The sequence below is a fragment of the Heptranchias perlo genome, chromosome 5 (assembly GCF_035084215.1).
Source record: "Heptranchias perlo isolate sHepPer1 chromosome 5, sHepPer1.hap1, whole genome shotgun sequence".
NCBI classification, from domain to species: Eukaryota; Metazoa; Chordata; class Chondrichthyes; order Hexanchiformes; family Hexanchidae; genus Heptranchias; species Heptranchias perlo.
In genome coordinates this window covers 132,198,758-132,220,706 of record NC_090329.1, presented here as the reverse complement: position 1 = coordinate 132,220,706, position 21,949 = coordinate 132,198,758, and the positions used below count along the sequence as shown (strand labels likewise).

The window sequence follows — 21,949 nt, the reverse complement described above, 5'->3', positions numbered from 1 at the left end:
CTACAGACGCTGAAAGACGCCCTAGTAAGAACGGGATATGACGCTCGACTCATCGATCGACAGTTCCGACGGGCCACAGCAAAAAATCGCGTAGACCTCCTCAGGAGACTAACACGGGACGCAACCAACAGAGTACCCTTTGTCGTCCAGTACTTCCCCGGAGCGGAGAAACTACGCCATGTTCTCCGCAGCCTTCAACATGTCATCAATGAGGACAAACACCTCGCTATGGCCATCCCCACACCTCCACTACTCGCCTTTAAACAGCCACCCAACCTCAAACAGACCATCGTTCGCAGCAAATTACCTAGCTTTCAAGAGAACAGCGTCCACGACACCACACAACCCTGCCATGGTAACCTCTGCAAGACATGCCAGATCATCGACACAGATACCACCATCACACGAGAGGACACCACCCACCAGGTGCATGGTTCATACTCCTGTGACTCGGCCAACGTTGTCTACCTCATACGTTGCAGGAAAGGATGCCCCAGAGCATGGTACATTGGCGAGACCATGCAGACGCTGCGACAACGGATGAACGGACACCGCGCAACAATCGCCAAACAGGAGGGTTCCCTCCCAGTCGGGGAACACTTCAGCAGTCATGGACATTCATCCACCGACCTTCGGGTAAGCGTACTCCAAGGCGGCCTTCGAGACACACGACAACGCAAAATCGTCGAGCAGAAATTGATAGCCAAGTTCCGCACCCATGAGGACGGCCTCAACCGGGATCTTGGGTTCATGTCACGCTACACGTTACCCCACCAGCGAACAAATGTTATCTGTTTTTAATATAACGGGTCAGTTGCTGTCTTTTCTATGTTTCTACCTCTCTATCTCTGTTTTTTTTTGTTTGTTGTTTTTTTTTGGTGATTTGTATATTCTGAGACCTGGCAGGTAACACCTGTCTGTCTGCACACTGATTGCCTTGGCAACGGGCAGTTGAAAAAACTGTCTGTCCTCACCAAGCATTGTTCTGTGAATTATAAATGCGATTTCATTTCGAGGATTTCATTTTCACATCGTTCACCTGACGAAGGAGGAAGCCTCCGAAAGCTTGTGAATTTAAAATAAAATTGCTGGACTATAACTTGGTGTTGTAAAATTGTTTACAATTGTCAACCCCAGTCCATCACCGGCATCTCCACATCATTCACCCTGCCCCAGGGACAGACTTCGGTGCTGACGCGCATGCGCGAACTGGCAATACAACAAACTTTTCTCCCGAGTTGCCAGCAGCAGTGCTCGGAAGATGAACCGCCAATTTCAGGAGACTCCAGCCGAAACCAGGAGGGTTGGGAACCCTAAGCCTAAGGTCTGGATGGCAGCAGTTTGAGCGGTCGTGGTGGCTCTCTGGCATTGGGCTGCAGTGCAGAAAGGCTTGGAATTGCCACTTTTTCCGAGAATGTCCGCAGGTTCTGTCAACCTACCTTCAACACTCATTCTCCTGCTGCTGCGATTTGAGAGCAGCTGACAATCCATTTAATCATTCGCCTCGCTGAAGTACTTTTGGTGTGCAAGGGATTTAACTCGGGGAAAAATTTCAAAGCTTACGAATGATAGGTAAAGTAATTTTAAACTGCATTACAGAACAGGATTGGCTCCATGACATAATTTTATCCAGATGTAAGCACCTGAGAAAAGAGTAGAATGTTGACCTCTTGCTTTATTATTAATTGCTGCTGTTGTTTTCTCTCTAGGAGGGAGTTGGGGCTGCTGCAGAAATTGTATGGTCTGTATGATGCTGTGATGAATAATATTAATGGTTACTATGACGTGCTGTGGACTGAGCTGGACATAGAGAAGATTAATGCTGAGCTCTTGGACTTTCAGAACAGGTAACTAAACTAGACTGGCTCACATATGTTGTGTGGCACTACCACTGTGCTGAATAGGAACATAGGAACAGAGGAAGAGGAGTAGGCCATTCAGCCCCTCATGCCTGCTCCGCCATTTGATAAGATCATGGCTGATCTGTGATCTAACTCCATATACCTGCCCTTAGCCCATATCCCTGAATAACTTTGGTTGCCAAAAAGCGATCCATCTCATATTTAAATTTAGCAATTGAGCTAGTATCAATTGCCGTTTGAAGTTCCAAACTTCGACAACCCTTTGTGTGTCGAAATGTTTTCTAATCTCGCTCCTGAAAGGTCTGGCTCTAATTTTTAGACTGTGCCCCTTACTCCTAAAATCCCCAACCAGCGGAAATAGTTTCTCTCTATCCACCCTATCTGTTCCCCTTAATATCTTATAAACTTCGATCAAATCACCCCTGAACCTTCGAAACTCCAGAAAATACAACTCCAATTTGTGTAATCTCTCCTCGTAACTTAACCCTTGAAGTCCGGGTATCATTCTAGTAAACCTACGCTGCACTCCCTCCAAGGCCAATATGTCCTTCCGAAGGTGCGGTGCCCAGAACTGCTCACAGTACTCCAGGTGCGGTCTAACCAGGGTTTTGTATAGCTGCAGCATAACTTCTGCCCCCTTGTACTCCAGTCCTCTCGATATGAAGGCCAGCATTCCATTAGCCTTCTTGATTATTTTCTGCACCTGTTCATGACACTTCAATGATCTATGTACCTGAACCCCGAAGTCCCTTTGGACATCCACTGTTTTTAACTTTTTACCATTTAGAAAGTACCCTGTTCTATCCTTTTTTGATCCAAAGTGGATGACCTCACATTTGTCTACATTGAATTCCATTTGCCACAGTTTTGCCCATTCACCTAATCTATCAATATCGCTTTGTAATTTTATGTTTTCATCTACACTGCTTACAATGCCACCAATCTTTGTGTCATCGGCAAACTTAGATATGAGACTTTCTATGCCTTCATCTAAGTCGTTAATAAATATTATGAATAATTGAGACCCCAAGACAGATCCCTGCGGGACTCCACGAGTCACATCCTGCCAATGTGAGTACCTTCCCATTATCCCTACACTCTGTTGCCTTTCGCTCAGCCAACTTCCTAACCAAGTCCGTACTTTTCCCTCGATTCCATGGGCTTCCATCTTAGCTAACAGTCTCTTATGCGGGACCTTATCAAATGCCTTCTGGAAGTCCATATAAATAACATCCATTGACATTCCCCTGTCCACTACTTTAGTCACCTCTTCAAAAAATTCAATCAGGTTTGTCAGGCATGACCTACCTTTCACAAATCCATGCTGGCTCTCTCTGATTAACTGAAAATTCTCGAGGTGTTCAGTCACCCTATCCTTAATTATAGACTCCAGCATTTTCCCCACAAGAGATGTTAGGCTAACTGGTCTATAATTCCCCGGTTTCCCTTTCTCTCCTTTCTTCAAAAGCAGAGTGAAATGTGCAATTTTACAATCTAGAGGGGCAGTTCCTGAATCTAGAGAACTTTGAAAGATTATAGTTAGGGCATCCGCAATGTGCTCACCTACTTCCTTCAAAACCCTGGGATGGAAACCATCTGGTCCTGGGGATTTGTCACTCTTTAGTGCTATTATTTTCTTCATTACTGTTGCTTTACTCATGTTAATTTTATCGAGTCCCTGTCCCCGATTCAGTATTAGTTTCCGGCATGCTATCCTCTTTTTCTGCTGTAAATACTGACGCAAAGTAATCGTTCAACATGTCCGCCATTTCCCCATTGTCAATGACAATATCCCCACTTTCAGTTTTTAAGGGGCCAACACTGCTCCTGACCACCCTCTTTTTCCTAATATAACTATAAAAGTTCTTCGTATTGGTTTTGATATCCCTTGCAAGTTTCTTTTCATACTTTCTTTTTGTAGCCCTTACTATCTGTTTTGTGACCCTTTGTTGATCTTTGTATCTTTCCCATTCGTCAGGATCTGTGCCATTTTTTGCCTTTTTGTATGCCCTTTCCTTATGTCTTATACTGTCCCTGACCTCTTTAGTTGTCCAAGGCTGGTTTTTTTGGCAAGTAGAGTTCTTGCCCCTCAGGGGTATAAACCGATTCTATATCACGTTAAATGTTTCTTTAAACATTTCCCACTGATCATCAGTCGTTTTACCCATTAACAGATTTGCCCAGTTTACTGTGGACAGTCTCTGTCTCATCCCATTGAAGTCGGCCTTGCCCAAGTCTAGAATCTTAGCAGCTGATTCACTTTTTTCCCTTTCAAACACTACCTTGAACTCGATCATGTTATGTTCACTACTGGATAGATGTTCACGCACAGTTAAGCCGTTAACTAAATCTGGTTCATTACTCATTACTAAATCTAGTATGGCTTGCCCCCTTGTTGCCTCCAGGACATACTGCTATGGAAAACTATCTCGGACACACTCAAGAAATGGGATAGATTCAGAACAGATCTAGCTGCTCAAAACTGGGCATCCATGAGGTGCTGTGGGCCATCAGCAGCAGCAGAATTGTATTCCAGCACAATCTGTAACCTCACGGCCCAGCATATTCCTCACTCTATCATTACCAGCAAGCCAGGAGATCAACCCTTGTTCAATGAGGAGTGTAGAAGAGCATGCCAGGAGCAGTACCAGGCATACCTAAAAATGAGGTGCCAACCTGGTGAAGCTGCAACAGAGGAGTACATGCATGCTAAACAGCGGAACCAACATGCTACAGACAGAGCTAAGCGATTCCACAACCAACGTATCAGATCAAAGCTCTGCAGTCCTGCCACATCCAGTCGTGAATGGTGGCAGACAATTAAAGATTGAACAGGAGGAAGAGGAGGCTCTGTGAACAACCCCATCCTCAATGATGGCAGAGTCCAGCACGTGAGTGCAAAAGACAAGACTGAAGCGTTTGCAACCATCTTCAGCCAGAAGTGCTGAGTGGATGATCCATCTCGGCCTCCTCCCCGGTATCCCCACCATCACAGAAGCCAGTTTTCAGCCAATTCGATTCACTCCACGTGATATCAAGAAATGGCTGAGTGCACTAGATACAACAAAGGCTATAGGCCCCGACAACAGCCCGGCTGTATTGCTGAAGGCTTGTGCTCCAGAACTAGCTGCGCCTCTAGCCAAACTGTTCCAGTACAGCGACAACGATGGCATCTACCTGACAATGTGGAATATTGCCCAGGTATGTCCTGTCCACAAAAAGCAGGACAAATCCAATGCAGCCAATTACCGCCCTATCAGTCTACTCTCAATCATCAGCAAAGTGATGGAAGGTGTTGTCGACAGTGCTATCAAGCGGCACTTACTCACCAATAACCTGCTCACTGATGCTCAGTTTGGGTGCCACCAGGACCACTCAGCTCCATACCTCATTATAGCCTCGGTCCGAACATGGACAAAAGTGCTGAATTCCAGAGGTGAGGTGAGGTGAGAGTGACTGCCCTTGACATCAAGGCAGCATTTGACCGAGTGTGGCATCAAGGAGCCCGAGTAAAATTGAAGTCAATGGGAATCAGGGGGAAAACTCTCCAGTGGTTGGAGTCATACCTAGCACAAAGGAAGATGGTCGTGGTTGTTGGAGGCCAATCATCTCAGCCACAGGACATTGCTGCATGAGTTCCTCAGGGCAGTGTTCTTGGCCCAACCATCTTCAGTTGCTTCATCAATGATCTTCCCTCCATCATAAGGGGGGATGTTCGCTGATGATTGCAGTGTTCAGTTGCATTCGCAACCCCTCAGATAATGAACCATAGAACATAGAACCATAGAAAAGATACAGCACAGAAGGGGGCCAATCGGCCCATCGTGTCCACGCCAGCTCGAAGAACAACCAAGTGCCCATTCTTAATCCCACCTTCCAGCACCCGGTCCATAGCCCTGCAGCTTACAGCACTTTAGGTGCAGGTCCAGGTACTTTTTAAAAGAGTTGAGTGTCCCTGCTTCGACCACCAATTCGGGCAGCGAATTCCATACACCCACCACCATCTGGGTAAAAAAGTTTTTCCTCATGTCCCCTCTAATCCTTCCGCCAATCAGCTTAAATCTATGTCCTCTCGTTCTTGAACTCTCCGCTAGGGGAAACAGGTACTTCCTGTCTACTCTATCTGGGCCCCTCATAATTTTGTACACCTCAATCAAGTCACCCTCAGCCTCCTCCTGGAAAACAACCCCAGCCTATCCAATCTCTCCTCGCAGCTGCAATTTTCAAACCCTGACAACATTCTTGTAAATCTTCTCTGCACTCTCTCCAGAGCAATTACATCCTTCCTGTAATGTGGTGACCAGAACTGCGCACAATACTCCAGCTCTGGCCTTACCAGCATTTTACACAGTTCCATCATTACATCCCTGCTTTTGTATTCTATACCTCGGCGAATAACGGAGAGCGTTCCATATGCCTTCTTCACAACCTCATCTACCTGTACTGCCACCTTCAGGGACCTGTGCACATGCACTCCAAGGTCTCTCGCTTCCTCTACCCCTCTCAATATATTCCTGTTTACTGCGTATTCCCTTTTACTGTTTGCCCTCCCTAAGTGCATTACCTCACACTTCTCTGGGTTGAACTCCATTTGCCACTTTTCCGCCCACTCCACCAACCCATTGATATTTTCTTGGAGTCGACAGCTGTCCTCTTCACTATCAACTACACGGCCAATTTTTGTGTCGTCTGCAAATTTGCCAATCATGCCCCCGACATTCAAGTCCAAATCATTAATAAATCCCACAAACAGCAAGGGACCCAACACTGAGCCCTTTGGCACACCACTGGAAACGGATTTCCATTCACAAAGACATCCATCGATTTTTACCCTTTGTTTGCTGTTTATAAGCCAATTTTGGATCCAATTCGCCACATTTCCCTGTATCCCATGGGCTTTTATCTTTCTGACCAGTCTGCCATGTGGGACCTTGTCAAATGCCTTACCAAATTCATGTAGACAACATCCACTGCACTACTCTCATCAATCCTTCTTGTCACTTCCTCAAACAATCCATGAAGCAGTCCATGCCCGCATGCAGCAAGACCTGGACAACATCCAGGCTTGGACTGATAAGTGGCAAGTAACATTTGCGCCAGACAAGTGCCAGGCAATGACCATCTCCAACAAGAGAGAGTCTAACCACTTCCTCTTGACATTCAACAGCATTACCGTCGCCGAATCCCCCGCCATCAACATCCTGGGGGTTACCATTGACCGGAAACTTATCTGGACCAGCCACATAAATACTGCGGCTGCAAGAGCAGGTCAGAGGCTAGGTATTCTGCGGCAAGTGACTCACCTCCTGACTCCACAAAGTCTTTCCACTTACAAGGCACAAGTCAGGAGTGATGAAATACTCTCCACTTGCCTGGATGAGTGCAGCTCCAACAACACTGAAGAAGCTCGACACCATCCAGGACAGAGCAACCCGCTTGATTGGTACCCCATCCACCATCCTAAACATTCACTCCCATGACCACTTTCAATTCACAAATGGGATGTGGGTGTCGCTGGCGAGGCAGGCATTTATTGCCCATCCCTAATTGCCCTTGAGAAGGTGGTGGTGAGCCGCCTTCTTGAACTGCTGCAGTCTGTGTGGTGAAGGTTCTCCCACAGTGCTGTTAGGAAAGGAGTTCCAGGATTTTGACCCAGCGACGATGAAGGAATGGCGATATATTTCCAAGTCGGGATGGTGTGTGACTTGGAGGGGAACATGCAGGTGGTGTTGTTCTCATGTGCCTGCTGCCCTTGTCCTTCTAGGTGGTAGAGGTCGCGGGTTTGGGTGGTGCTATCGAAGAAGCCTTGGCGAGTTGCTCCAGTGCATCCTGTGGATGGTACACACTGCAGCCACAGTGCTCCGGTGATGAAGGGAGTGAATGTTTAGGGCGGTGGATGGGGTGCCAGCCAAGCAGGCTGCTTTGTCTTGGATGGTGTCGAGCTTTTTGAGTGTTGTTGGAGCTGCACTCATCCAGGCAAGTGGAGAGTATTCCATCACACTCCTGACTTGTGCCTTGTAGATGGTGGAAAGGCTTTGGGGAGTCAGGAGGTGAGTCACTTGCCGCAGAATACCCAGTCTCTGACCTGCTCTTGTAGCCACAGTATTTATGTGGCTGGTCCAGTTAAGTTTCTGGTCAGTGGTGACCCCAGGATGTTGATGGTGGGGGATTGGGCGATGGTAATGCCGTTGAATGTCAAGGGGAGGTGGTTAGACGCTCTTGTTGGAGATGGCCATTGCCTGGCACTTGTCTGACGCGAATGTTACTTGCCACTTATGAGCCCAAGCCTGGATGTTGTCCAGGTCTTGCTGCCTGGGCTCGGACTGCTTCATTATTTGAGGCGTTGTGAAAGGAACTGACCACTGTGCAATCATCAGCGAACATCCCCATTTCTGACCTTATGATGGCAGGAGGGTCATTGATGAAGCAGCTGAAGATGGTTGGGCCCAGGACACTGCCCTGAGGAATTCCTGCCGCAATGCCCTGGGGCTGAGATGATTGGCCTCCAACAACCACTACCATCTTCCTTTGTGCTCGGTATGACTCCAGTCGCTGAAGAGTTTTCCCCCTGATTCCCATTGACTTCAATTTTACGAGGGCTCCTTGGTGCCACACTCAATCAAATGCTGCCTTGATGTCAAGGGCAGTCACTCTCACCTCACCTCTGGAATTCAGCTCTTTTGTCCATGTTTGGACCAAGGCTGTAATGAGGTCTGGAGCCGAGTGGTCCTGGCAGAACCCAAACTGAGCATCGGTGAGCAGGTTATTGGTGAGTAAGTGCTGCTTGATAGCACTTTCGACGACACCTTCCATCACTTTGCTGATGATTGAGAGTAGACTGATGGGGCGGTAATTGGCCGGATTGGATTCGTCATGCTTTTTGTGGACAGGACATACCTGGGCAATTTTCCACATTGTCGGGTAGATGCCAGTGTTGTAGCTGTACTAGAATGGCTTGGCTTGATGCATAGCTAGTTCTGGAGCACAAGTCTTCAGCACTACAGCCGGGTTGTTGTCAGGGCCCATGGCCTTTGCTGTATCCAGTGCACTGAACCGTTTCTTGATATCACGTGGGGTGAATCGAATTGTCTGAAGACTGGCTTCTGTGATGGTGGTGATATCGGGAAGACGCTGGACTCCGCCATCATTAAGGATGGGGATGTTTGCAGAAACTCCTCCTCCTGTTGGTTGTTTAATTGTCCACCACCATTCACGACTGGATGTGGCAGGACTGCAGAGCTTTGATCTGATACGTTGGTTGTGGAATCGCTTAGCTCTGTCTATAGCATGTTGCTTCCGCTGTTTAGCATGCATGTAGTCCTGAGTTGTAGCTTCACCAGGTTGGCACTGCATTTTTCAGTACTCCTGGTGCGCTCTTCTACACTCCTCATTGAACCAGAGTTGATCCCCTGGCTTGTTGCTAATGGTAGAGTGAGGAATATGCCAGGCCATGAGGTTACAGATTGTGCTGGAATACAATTCTGCTGCTGCTGCTGGCCCACAGTGCCTTATGGATGCCCAGTTTTGAGCTGCTAGATCCGTTCTGAATCTATCCCATTTAGCATGGTGGTAGTGCCACTCAACACGTTGGATGGTGTTCTCAGTGCGAAGACGGGGCTTCGTCTCCACGAGGACTGTGCAGTGGTCACTCCTACCAATACTGTCATGGACAGATGCATTTGCGACAGGTAGATTGGTGAGGGCAGGGTCAAGTCAGTTTTTCCCTCGCTCACCACCTGCCTCAGGCCCAGTCTGGCAGCTATGTCCTTCAGGACTCGGTCCAGCTCGGTCTGTAGTTGTGCTCCCGAGCCACCCTTGGTGATGGACATTGAAGTCCCCCACCCAGAGTACATTTTGTGCCCTTGCTACCCTCAGTGCTTCCTCCAAGTGGTGTTCAACATGGAGGAGGACTGATTCATCAGTTGAGGGAGGGCGGTCGGTGGTAATCAGCAGGAGGTTTCCTTGCCCATGTTTCACCTGATGCCATGAGATTTCATGGGGTCCGGAGTCAATGTTGAGGACTCCCAGGGCCACTCCCTCCTGACTGTATATCACTGTACCGCCACCTCTGGTGATCAGGGATGGTGATGGAGGAGTCTGGGACGTTGGCTGAATGGTATGATTCTGTGCATATGGCTATGTCAGCCTGTTGCTTGACTCGTCTGTGGGACAGCTCTCCCAATTTTGGCACAAGTCCCCAGATGTTGGTGAGGAGGACTTTGCAGGGTCGACTGGGCTTGGTTTGCCTTTGTCGTGCCCGGCGCCGGGTGTTCCGTGTGGTTTTATTCTTTTTATGACTTTTTTGAACAAGATTTTACAACTGAGTGGCTTGCTCGGCCATTTCAGAGGGCAATTAAGAATCAACCACATTGCTGTGGGTCTGATGTCATTTCTAGGCCAGACCGGGTAAGGACGGCAGGTTTCCTTCCCTAAAGGACATTAGTGAATCAGTTGGGTTTTTACGACAATCTGGTAGTTTCATGGTCACCATTACTGATACTAGTATTTAATTCCAGATTTTTAGTTAATTAATTGAATTTAAATTCCCCAGATGCCGTGGCGGGATTTGAACTCATAACTCCAGATTATTAGTCCAGGCCTCTGAATTACTAGTTCAGTAACATAACCACTATGCTAGTGTACCCTTTATACATTCCATTGAAAAATGAAAACTCAACCGGAAAAACAATCCGTACGTGACTAACTAAAGGAGTTCAGGACGGCATTGGATTAAAAGAAGAGGCTTATAATGTTGTGAATAATGGTTGTAAGCCTGAGGATTGGGAGAGTTTTAGAAACCAGCAAAGGATGACCAAAAAATTGATAAAGAGGGAGAAAATAGAATATGAGAGTAAACTAGCAAGAAATATAAAAACAGATTGTAAGAGCTTCTACAAGTATGTAAAAAGGAAGAGAGTAGCAAAAGTAAACGTGGGTCCCACAGAGGCTGAGACAGGAGAAATTATAATGGGGAATAAGAAAATGGCAGAGATGTTAAACAAATATTTTGTATCTGTCTTCACAGTAGAAGACACAAAAAGCATACCACAAATAGTGGGGAACTAAAGGGCTAACGAGAGTGAGGAATTTAAAGTAATGAATATCAGTAGAGAAAAAGTACTAGACAACCTAATGGGACTAAAAGCCGACAAATCCCCTGGACCTGATGGCCTGCATCCTAGGTTTGTAAAAGAGGTGGCTGCAGAGATAGTGGATGCATTGGTTGTGATCCTCCAAAATTCCCGAGATTCTAGAACGGTCCCAGTGGATTGGAAGGTAGCAAATATAACACCGCCATTCAAGAAAGGAGGGAGAGAAAAAATAGGGAACTACAGGCCAGTTAGCCGGGAAAATGCTGGAATCCATTATTAAGGAAGTGGTAACAGGGCACTCAGAAAATCATAATATAATTAAGCAGAGTCAACATGGTTTTATGAAAGGGAAATCGTGTTTAATAAATTCATTAGAGTTCTTTGAGGATGTAACTACCAGGGTGGATAAAGGGACGTAGTATATTTGGATTTCCAAAAGGTATTCGATAAGATGCCACATAAAAGGTTGTTACGCAAAATAAAAGTTCATGGGGTTGGGGGTACGAAATTGGCAGAGATAGAGAATTGGTTAACGGACGGAAAACAGAGAGTAGGGGTAAATGGGTCATTTTCAGGTTGGCAGGCTGTAACTAGTTGGGTGCCGCAAGGATCAGTGCTTGGGCCTCAGCTATTTACAATCTATATTAATGACTTAGATGAAGGGACCGAGTGTGATGTATCCAAGTTTGCTGACGATACAAAGGTAGGTGGGAAAGTAAGTTGTGAGGAGGACACAAAGAGTCTGCAAAGATAGACAGGTTAAGTGAGTGGGCATGAAAGTGGCAGATGGAGTATAATGTGGGGAAATGTGAGGTTATTCACTTTGGTAGGAAGAATAGAAAAACAGAATATTTTTTAAATGGTGAGAAGCTATTAAATGTTGTGTTCTGAGTGATCTGGGTGTGATCGTACAAGAAACACAGAAAGTTAACATGTAGGTACAGCAAGCAATTAGGAAGGCAAATGGCACATTGGCCTTTATTGCAAGGGAGTTGGAGTGCAAGAGTAAGGAAGTCTTGCTACAATTGTACAGGGCTTTGGTGAGACCACTCCTGGAGTACTGTGCGCAGTTTTTGTCTCCTTATCTAAGAAAAGATATACTTGCTTTGGAAGCGGTGTAATGAAGGTTCACTAGATTAATTCCTGGGTTGTCCTATGAGGAGAGATTGAGTAGAATGGGCCTATATTCTCTGGAATTTAGAAGAATGAGAGGTGAGCTCATTGAAACATATAAGATTCTAAGAGGGCTTGATAGGTTACATGCTGAGAGGTTTTTTTCCCCTGGCTGAAGAGTGTAGAACTATGGGGCATAGTCTCAGGATAAGGGATAGGCCTTTTACGACTGAGATGAGGAGGAATTTCTTCACTCAGAGGGTTTTGAATCTTCGGAATTCTCTACCCCAGAGGGCTGTGGATGCTGAGTCTTTAAGTATATTCAAGGCTGAGATAGATCGATTTTTGGACTCTAGGGGAATCAAGGGATATGGGGATCGGGGGGGAAAGTGGAGTTAAGGTCGAAGATCAGCCATGATCTTATTGAATGGTGGAGCAGGTTCGAGGGGCCATATGGCCTACTGCTGCTTCTATTTCTTATGTTCTTATGACATATTACATGTTAGCTTACTGATGTAGATATGTTTTAATTTGGTGAACCATTCTTTTATCTGAACCATTTCTAGGTGTCGTAGGTTGCCCAAAGGCTTGAAGGAATGGCAGGCATTTCTGGATCTGAAGAAGAAAATAGATGATTTCAGTGAGTCATGTCCTCTCCTGGAAATGATGTCCAGCAAATCAATACAACCAAGACATTGGGAACGGATATCTACAGTAACAGGGCATAAATTTAACGTCACATCAGAATTATTCTCCCTGAAAAACGTTATGGATGCACCACTGCTTCAGTTTAAGGATGATATTGAGGTATGTTGAGGCATTAGTCAGTATTACCTAAAACTCACAGGCGGAGAAATTGGTTTTGGATGATAACACAAAACGGACGATAGCGGATCAGCAGCCAGTTTACACTCCGCCCAATTTTCTTTTCCATTGATTTCTGCCTAAGACCAATTTCACCCCTGGATTCTTCAACCTCATTCTTTCCACCTCTTCATATAATTTGGAATTATTCTTAGTTCCTCTGACCTCTCAGCAAACATCCAACACTCTTTGCACCGTCTGTTCCAAAGCCATCCTGCATCTGCATCTGCTCCTTCATCCGGGTCCTATTTTTTAAATTCATTCCAAGGATGTGGATTGAATTTATACATTCCATTGAAAAATGAAAACTCAACCGGAAAAACAATCCGTACATGACTAACTAAAGGAGTTCAGGACAGCATTAGATTAAAAGAAGAGGCTTATAATGTTGTGAATAATAGTAGTAAGCCTGAGGATTGGGAGAGTTTTAGAAACCAGCAAAGGATGACCAAAAAATTGATAAAGAGGGAGAAAATAGAATATGAGAGTAAACTAGCAAGAAATATAAAAACAGATTGTAAGAGCTTCTACAAGTATGTAAAAAGGAAGAGAGTAGCAAAAGTAAACGTGGGTCCCGCAGAGGCTGAGACAGGAGAAATTATAATGGGGAATAAGAAAATGGCAGAGATGTTAAACAAATATTTTGTATCTGTCTTCACAGTAGAAGACACAAAAAGCATACCACAAATAGTGGGGAACTAAAGGGCTCACAAGAGTGAGGAATTTAAAGTAATGAATATCAGTAGAGAAAAAGTACTAGACAAACTAATGGGACTAAACGCCGACAAATCCCCTGGACCTGATGGCCTACATTCTAGGTTTGTAAAAGAGGTGGCTGCAGCGATAGTGGTTCATTGGTTGTGATCTTCCAAAATTCCCGAGATTCTAGAACGGTCCCAGTGGATTGGAAGGTAGCAAATATAACACCGCCATTCAAGAAAGGAGGGAGAGAAAAAATAGGGAACTACAGGCCAGTTAGCCGGGAAAATGCTGGAATCCATTATTAAGGAAGTGGTAACAGGGCACTCAGAAAATCATAATATAATTAAGCAGAGTCAACATGGTTTTATGAAAGGGAAATCGTGTTTAATAAATTCATTAGAGTTCTTTGAGGATGTAACTACCAGGGTGGATAAAGGGACGTAGTATATTTGGATTTCCAAAAGGTATTCGATAAGATGCCACATAAAAGGTTGTTACGCAAAATAAAAGTTCATGGGGTTGGGGGTACGAAATTGGCAGAGATAGAGAATTGGTTAACGGACGGAAAACAGAGAGTAGGGGTAAATGGGTCATTTTCAGGTTGGCAGGCTGTAACTAGTGGGGTGCCGCAAGGATCAGTGCTTGGGCCTCAGCTATTTACAATCTATATTAATGACTTAGATGAAGGGACCGAGTGTGATGTATCCAAGTTTGCTGACGATACAAAGGTAGGTGGGAAAGTAAGTTGTGAGGAGGACACAAAGAGTCTGCAAAGATAGACAGGTTAAGTGAGTGGGCATGAAAGTGGCAGATGGAGTATAATGTGGGGAAATGTGAGGTTATTCACTTTGGTAGGAAGAATAGAAAAACAGAATATTTTTTAAATGGTGAGAAGCTATTAAATGTTGTGATCTGGGTGTGATCGTACAAGAAACACAGAAAGTTAGCAAAGGTAGGTGGGAAAGTAAGCTGCGAGGAGGACACAAAGGACAAGATTTTAACTGTGCAAAATGGGTGGGTTGGGGACAGGGGGGGCACTGAAAATTGCAACAATTTCAGACCCGCCTCCAACCCACCCATTTCCGGTTTTCACCGGGCCGAGATGAGGGGCGGTCAACCAACCCGCTTCCAAGAGGCAAGTTGGTCACTAAAACCTTTCAAGGAGGCTGGGGGCCTCCATGTTGAAAGGTTTTGCAATTGCAACCTCAGGGGGCTGGGATTCCCGGGCCTTCTCCTTCATGCCACATGAGAGGAGGTGAGAAGGCCCAAAACTGCAGGTAAGTGCCTTTCTGGCACAGCTTGTGGGCCCAGAGGAGCAGGAGTGCTTCCCCCAGGCCTATCAGGCCTCCCTGCACCAAGCCCCGAATGATCGCCGCCCCCCCCCTCAACGATCACAGAGCCCAATCCCCAACGATCGCCGACCCACACAATGTCCCCCGATCCTGACCCCCCCCCCGATGATTCACCCCGCCCAGTGACTGACCCCCCGGTGACTGATACCCAATCGCCGCCCATGACCCCCGATTCCCCCTCCTACCCATGACTGACTCCCCGATGACTGATCTCCCCCTCCTGTGACCCCCTGACTCCTGGTGCCCCCATGACCATCAATGCCTCCATGCCTATTGATGGCCCCCTAGTACCCCGGTGCCCCCATGCCCATCGATACCCTGTGCCCATCCATGCCCCATACCCTTCCATGCCCCACCCTGCTCACCCATGCACTCCCCCCCATCCATACCTGAAGACAAACCTTTTCACGACCTCTTCCTTGCTCTGCTCCCGTCCGACTGAGACCAGCCTGTCAATCAGGTCAGCCTGTCGGACGGGAAACCGACAAAACAAATGTCCTTACGTCAAAATCGTAAGGACGTTTAGGAAACCCGTACTTCCGGATTTCCCGACCATGATTTGACCCCGCCCCCTTCCCGGCTCCGAGTGAAAATCGTGGCCAAATAGTCTGCAAAGGGATAATGACAAGTTAAGTGAGTGGGCAAGAAGGTGGCAGATGGAGTATAATGTGGGGAAATGTGAGGTTATTCACTTTGGTAGGAAGAATAGAAAAGCAGAATATTTTAAAAATGTTATTAAATGTTGTGTTCTGAGCGATCTGGGTGTCCTATTTTTAAAATTCATTCCAAGGATATGGATTGAATTTATTCGTGACTATCATAGATATGGCCCCTAGTTTTGGACTCCCCCACAAGTGGAAACTTATTCTCTATGTCTAGCTTATTGAACCCCTTCATTTACCCCTTTTCTAGAGAAAAGAACCTCAGCCTGTTCAGTACTTCATTCAAAATGCTTATTTTTTTGTCAGTAACTAAAATTTCTTGGCGTAGAAATTCAAGCACGCCCGTTTTTGATATTGGGCCTCTGGTCGCATTTCAATGGAACTGGCGTGGCGTGAACAGCCAGCCAGCAAAGCTGAAACCAAGATATGGCCGCTGCTAGCATCGCAGCGGTCCTCAGGTAAATGAAGCCAGGAGGTAGGAGGCCGGAAGGGCGGGATCTCAGGCCGAGGGGGAGCATCAGAGGCTGGGTCGGGGGCATTGGAGGTTGGAGGGAATGTTCAGAGGCTGGGGGGAGCATTGGAGACTGGGTTGGAGGGACTGGTGGTCCTCGTTCTCTGCTCCTCCCAGCTCCACATTCAGGTAAGTAAATTTCAAAAAATTTATCTTCTAGATAGCAGGCAGTCCCAAGGTCTGATTTATTGAGTGGTTTTACACACTGGCATCTGCTGCCTCAGGGCAAACCAATCCTGAAGTGGGGGCCTCAAATGGGTATTAAGCCCCTTATTTGCATATGCAAAGGGCCTAATATCTGTTTCAGGTGTGGGCCCTGGATGCCTATTTTTTTCCTGTACCAATATGATGGGCGACGCACTTCCAGCCAGAAATGTACACACGCTTTCTGCCCGACATATTAGGGGCATAGTCGGCCAGTTGGTGCTGAGCTGCCGAATTAATAGACCCAAATGTCCAAAATAAGTTTTTAAGCAAAACAAAAAATTACATATTTCATGCTAAAACGATTAAATTTATCAACTGAATTGTTTTGTATCTTTTAATATCTTCATTAAAGTTTTTACTCAAAAGCCTCAGCCTCTCCCAAAAGTTTGCACTTTCATTTGACAGTTTTGCCCAGAGTCATGAGTGTCAGCAGAAGGCAGATCCTGCAATTTGAGCATGTGTGATGTGTACACTTTTTCAGAATGAATTAATAGTATTTAAGCTAACTGAGTAATAGAAAGCTGCTTCTTTCTCACTATCCATGAAAATATATTTAATTGTTTTTCAAAATTATTTGAAGAAAAGCTTGAGGACAAATTCAAAAAACTTTATTCTGGTAAAATTGATAAAAGTGTTTTTGACAGAGAGACTGTTTGTGTGCGAGTTTTGTGTATGTGTGTGTCTGTCAGAGAGAGAGAGATATGACAGAGTATACTGATTACATACCTGTTACAGCTTTAGTCGGTGTTCCTAAAATACATTGGCCCAGAAATTGCTGGAGCGGGGCATCTCACGGTGAGCACTGTGAATTCAATTTTTTTCCTCACCCTTCAGGGTGTATCATTTCTGTAGCGCAAATTGCTGGAAATGTGAATTGATAATGGCGCGGCAACATTAACGGAGCGTCTGGAACCTCCTGAACGTCAGGCCCACTGGTCTATCTCCTTAACCAACGTGATTTATCGTAGTAGTAGTTTTAGTATCATAGGGTGGTACAGCACAGAAGGAGGTCATCCTGCCCGTCATGCCTGTACTGCCCTTTGAAAGAGCTATCCAATTAGTCCCACTCCTCTGCTCTTTCCACATAACCTTGTAATTTTTTTCCCTTCAAATATTTATCCAATTCCCTTTTGAAAGTTACTATTGTTCCAACACCCTTTCAGGCAGTGCATTCCAGATCATAACTACTCGCTGCGTAAAAAAATGTTTCTTCATGTCGCCTCTGGTTCCTTTGCCAATCACCTTAAATCTGTGTTGTCTGGTTACCGACCCTTCTGCCACTGGAAACAGTTTTTCCTTATTTACTCTATTAAAACCGTTCATCATTTTGAACACCTATCAAATCTCCTCTTAATCTTCTCTGCTCTAAGAAGAACAAGCCCAGCTTCTCCAGTCTCTCCACATGACTGAAGTCCCTCATCCCTGGTACCATTCTAGTAAGTCTCTTCTGCACCCTTTCTAAGGCCTTGACATCCTTCCTAAAGTGTGATGTGCAGAATTGAACTCGATAATCCAACTGAGGCCTAATCAGTGTTTTATAAAGGTTTAGCATAACTTCCTTGCTTTTGCACTCTATGCCCCTGTTAATAAAGTCAAGGATCCCATATACTTTTTTAACAGCCTTCTCAAACTTGTCCTGTCACCTTCAAAGATTTGTGTACATATACCCCCAGGTCTCTCTGTTCCTGCACTCTGTCTAAAATTGTACCATTTAGTTTATATTGCCTCTCCTCATTCTTCCTACCAAAATTTATCACTTCATACTTCTCTGCCTTAAATTTTATCTGCCATGTGTCTGCCCATTTCACCAGTCTATGTCTTCCTGAAGTCTGTTATTATCCTCCACATTGTTCACTACATTTCCGAAGTTCGTGTCATTCGCAAACTTTGAAATTATACCCTGTGTACCCAAGTCCAGGTCATTAATATATATCAAAAAGAGCAGTGGTCCCAATACTGACCTCTGGGGAACACCACTGTATACTTCCCTCCAGTCTGAATAACCACCGTTCACCACCACCCTCTGCTTTCTATCCCTTAGCTAATTTTATATCCGCACTGTCCCTCTAATTCCAATGGGCTTTAATTTTGCTAACAAGTCTATTATGTGTGACTTTATCAAATTCCTTCTAAAAGTCCATATACACAAGATCAACCATACTACCCTTATTTACCCTCCGTTACTTCATCAAAGAACTCAGTCAAATTAATCAAACACATTTTCCTTTAACATACTGTGCTGACTTTAATTTATTAGCCCATACTTTTCCAAGTGCCAATTAATTTTGTCCCGGATTATTGTCTCTATAAGTTTCCCCACCACCGACGTTAGGCTGACTGGCCTGTGATTGCCGATTTTATACCACTCCCCTTTTTTGAACAGATGTATCATAGTATCATTGTAGGTACAGCACAGATGTAGGCCATTCAGCCCATCGTGCCTCATTGAAAGAGCTATCCAATTAGTCCCACTCCCCTGCTCTTTCCCCATAACCCTGCAATTTTTTTCCCTTCAAGTATTTATCTAATTCCCTTTTGAAAGTGACTATTGAATCTGTTTCCACCACCCTTTCAGGCAATGCATTCCAGATCATTACAACTCGCTGCGTAAAAAATGTTTCCTCATGTCACCTCTGACTCTTTTGCCGATCACCTTAAATCTGTGGCATCTGGTTACTGACCCTTCTGCCACTGGAAGCATTTTCTCCTTATTTACCCTATCAAAATCATTCATGATCTTGAACACCTCTATCAAATCTCCTCTTAACCTTCTCTGTTGTAAGGAGAACAATTCCAGCTTCTCCAGTCTCTCCACATGAGCGAAGTCCCTCATCCCCGGTACCATTCTAGTAAATCTCTTTTGCACTGTCTCGAAGGCCTTGACATCCTTTCTAAAGTGTAGTGCCCAGAATTGAACACAATACTCCAGCTCAGGCTGAACCAGTGTTTTATAAAGGTTTAGCATAACTTCCTTGCTTTTGTACACTATGCCTCTATTAATAAAGCCCAGATCCCATCTGTTTTTTATAACACCCTTCTCAACTTGTCCTGCAACCTTCAAAGATTTGTACATGTGCACCCTCAGGTCTCTCTGTTACTGCACCTCCTTTAAAATTGTACCATTTAGTTTATATTGCCTCTCCTCATTCTTCCTATCAAAATGCATCACTTCGCACTTCTCTGCGTTAAATTTCATCTGCTGTGTGTCTGCCCATTTCACCAGTCTGTCGATGTCTGTCTGAAGTCTGTCACTGTCCTCCACATTGTTTAACAAATTTCCATGTTTCGTGTCATCTGCAAACTTTGAAATTATATCCTCTATACCCAAGTCCAGGTCATTTTGTTCATGGGATGTGGACGTCACTAGCAAGGCCAGCATTTATTGCCCATCCCTAATTGCATTCGAGAAGGTGGTGGTGACCCGCCTTCTTGAACCGCTGCAGTCCGTGTGGTGAAGATTCTTCCACAGTGCTGCTAGGTAGGGAATTCCAGGATTTTGAACCAGCGACAATGAAGGAACGGCGATATATTGTCCTTTTAGGTGGTAGAGGTCGCGGGTTTGGGAGGTGATGTCGATGAAGCCTTGGCGAGTTGCTGCAGTGCATCCTGTCGATGGTACACACTGCAGCCACGGTGCGCCAGTGGTGAAGGGAGTGAATGTTTAGGGTGGTGGATGGGGTTCTAATCAAGCGGGCTGCTTTGTCCTGGATGGTGTCCAGCTTCTTGAGTGTTGTTGGAATTGCACTCATCCAGGCAAGTGGAGAGCATTCCATCATACTCCTGACTTGTGCCTTGTAGATAGTGGAAAGGTTTTGGGGAATCAGGAGGTGAGTCACTCGCCACAGAATACCCAGCCTCTGACCTGCTCTTGTAGCCACTGTATTTATGTGGCTGGTCCAGTTAAGTTTCTTGCCAATGGTGACCCCCAGGATGTTGATGATGGGGGATTTGGCGATGGTAATGCCGTTGAATATCAAGGGGAGGTGATTAGACTCTCTCTTGTTGGAGATGGTCATTGCCTGGCACTTGTCTGGCGCAAATGTTACTTGCCACTTATCAGCCCAAGCAGGCAAAGACTGCTTCATGATCTGAGGGGTTGCGAATGAAACTGAACGCTGTGCAATCATCAGCGAACATCCCCATTTCTGACCTTATGATGGAGGGAAGGTCATTGATGAAGTAGCTGAAGATGGTTGGACTTAGGATACTGCCTTAAGGAACTCCTGCAGCAATGTCCTGGGGCTGAGATGATTGGCCTCCAACAACTACTACCATCTTCCTTTGTGCTAGGTATGACTCCAGCCACTGGAGTTTTCCCCCTGATTCCACTGACTTCAATTTTACTAGGGCTCCTTGGTGCCACACTCGGTCAAATGCTGCCTTGATGTCACAGCAGTCACTCTCACTTCACCTCTGGAATTCAGCTCTTTTGTCCATGTTTGGACCAAGGCTATAATGAGGTCTAGAGCCGAGTGGTCTTGGCGGAACCCAAACTGAGCACCTGTGAGCAGGTTATTAGTGAGCATTTTTGAGGCATGAATGTTACTTGCCACATCAGCCCAAGCCTGGATGTTGCCCAGGTCTTGCTGTATGCGGGCATGAACTGCTTCATTGGGCTCGAATTTAGCAGGCCTGCGGGTTCCCAGCGGGTGGTCCTCCGGGAGCGTGGAAAACGCGGACGGGTAATTGTGTGCGTCCCCCACGCGATCGCGGGATAATTGGACCCATTAAGCCCTGCTTCCGGGTTCTGCGCTCCCCAGCTGCGTGCCGGCCGGCTGCGCATGCGCAGTACCGTCGACGCGATGTAGGAGCTCCAGTTAAAGGGGCAGTCTCCCAAAGCCCCTCCTGCTGCAAGCAAGAGGTCTGGGAGAATGGCTCAACAAAGGGGAAAGGCTGCGCCCCGTTTTTCAGATCTGGCACTGCAGCTGATGCTGGAGGGCGTGAGGAGGAGGAGGGAAACACTCTTCCCAGAAGATGGGCGCAAGTTCCCTGCCGCCGCAACCAGGAAGGCATGGGCAGAGGTGGCGGCGGAGGTGAGCAGCAGGGGCAACACCCCAAGGACTTGGGAGCAGTGCCGCTTCAATGACCTGACTAGGTCTGGCAAGGTGAGTACACCAACGCACCCTCCCACATCCCGTCCCCACCATCATGCCAAGCAGATCACAACCCCCTCCTGCACAGCCACCACTGCGCTCCATCAGCAATCCTCACAGCCACTCATTCACCATCCTCGCCGTGCACGCAAGTACCCACCGTCCCTGACCCCACCCGAACACTACCACACACCCCAATCCCCATGCAATGGGATGGGCACATGGCCCACGCTTCCTCCCATCCGTTCCGCGCCACGCTCAACCCAACCACACCGATGCTCGATGCGTCTCACGATGCAAGACTCACACATCTGTGTTTTGCCTTCACAGGAGAAGAGAAGCAAGAACAATAGGGAAAGGGCACGCACCGGAGGTGGGCCGCCGCAAGTGGTGGAGCTCACCGACGCAGAGGTGGAGGCGCTCGACCTCGCCCGCACGCGACATTGCCTGTCGGTGGCCGATGGCGAGTGTGTCGCTGCCGAAACGGCCGG

General features: G+C 46.3%; 1 protein-coding gene across 1 annotated transcript in view; it reads left to right on the top strand.

Annotated features, from left to right (window-relative positions):
- Window positions 1–21,949, top strand: part of LOC137322209 (dynein axonemal heavy chain 8-like) — a 1,675,662-nt gene that overhangs the window by 817,972 nt on the left and 835,741 nt on the right. Inside the window, exons 41-42 of the mRNA XM_067985325.1 lie at window positions 1,710–1,847; window positions 12,634–12,874. Of these exons, the coding sequence (XP_067841426.1) occupies window positions 1,710–1,847; window positions 12,634–12,874 (379 nt within the window). The remainder of the gene's footprint in view (window positions 1–1,709; window positions 1,848–12,633; window positions 12,875–21,949) is intronic.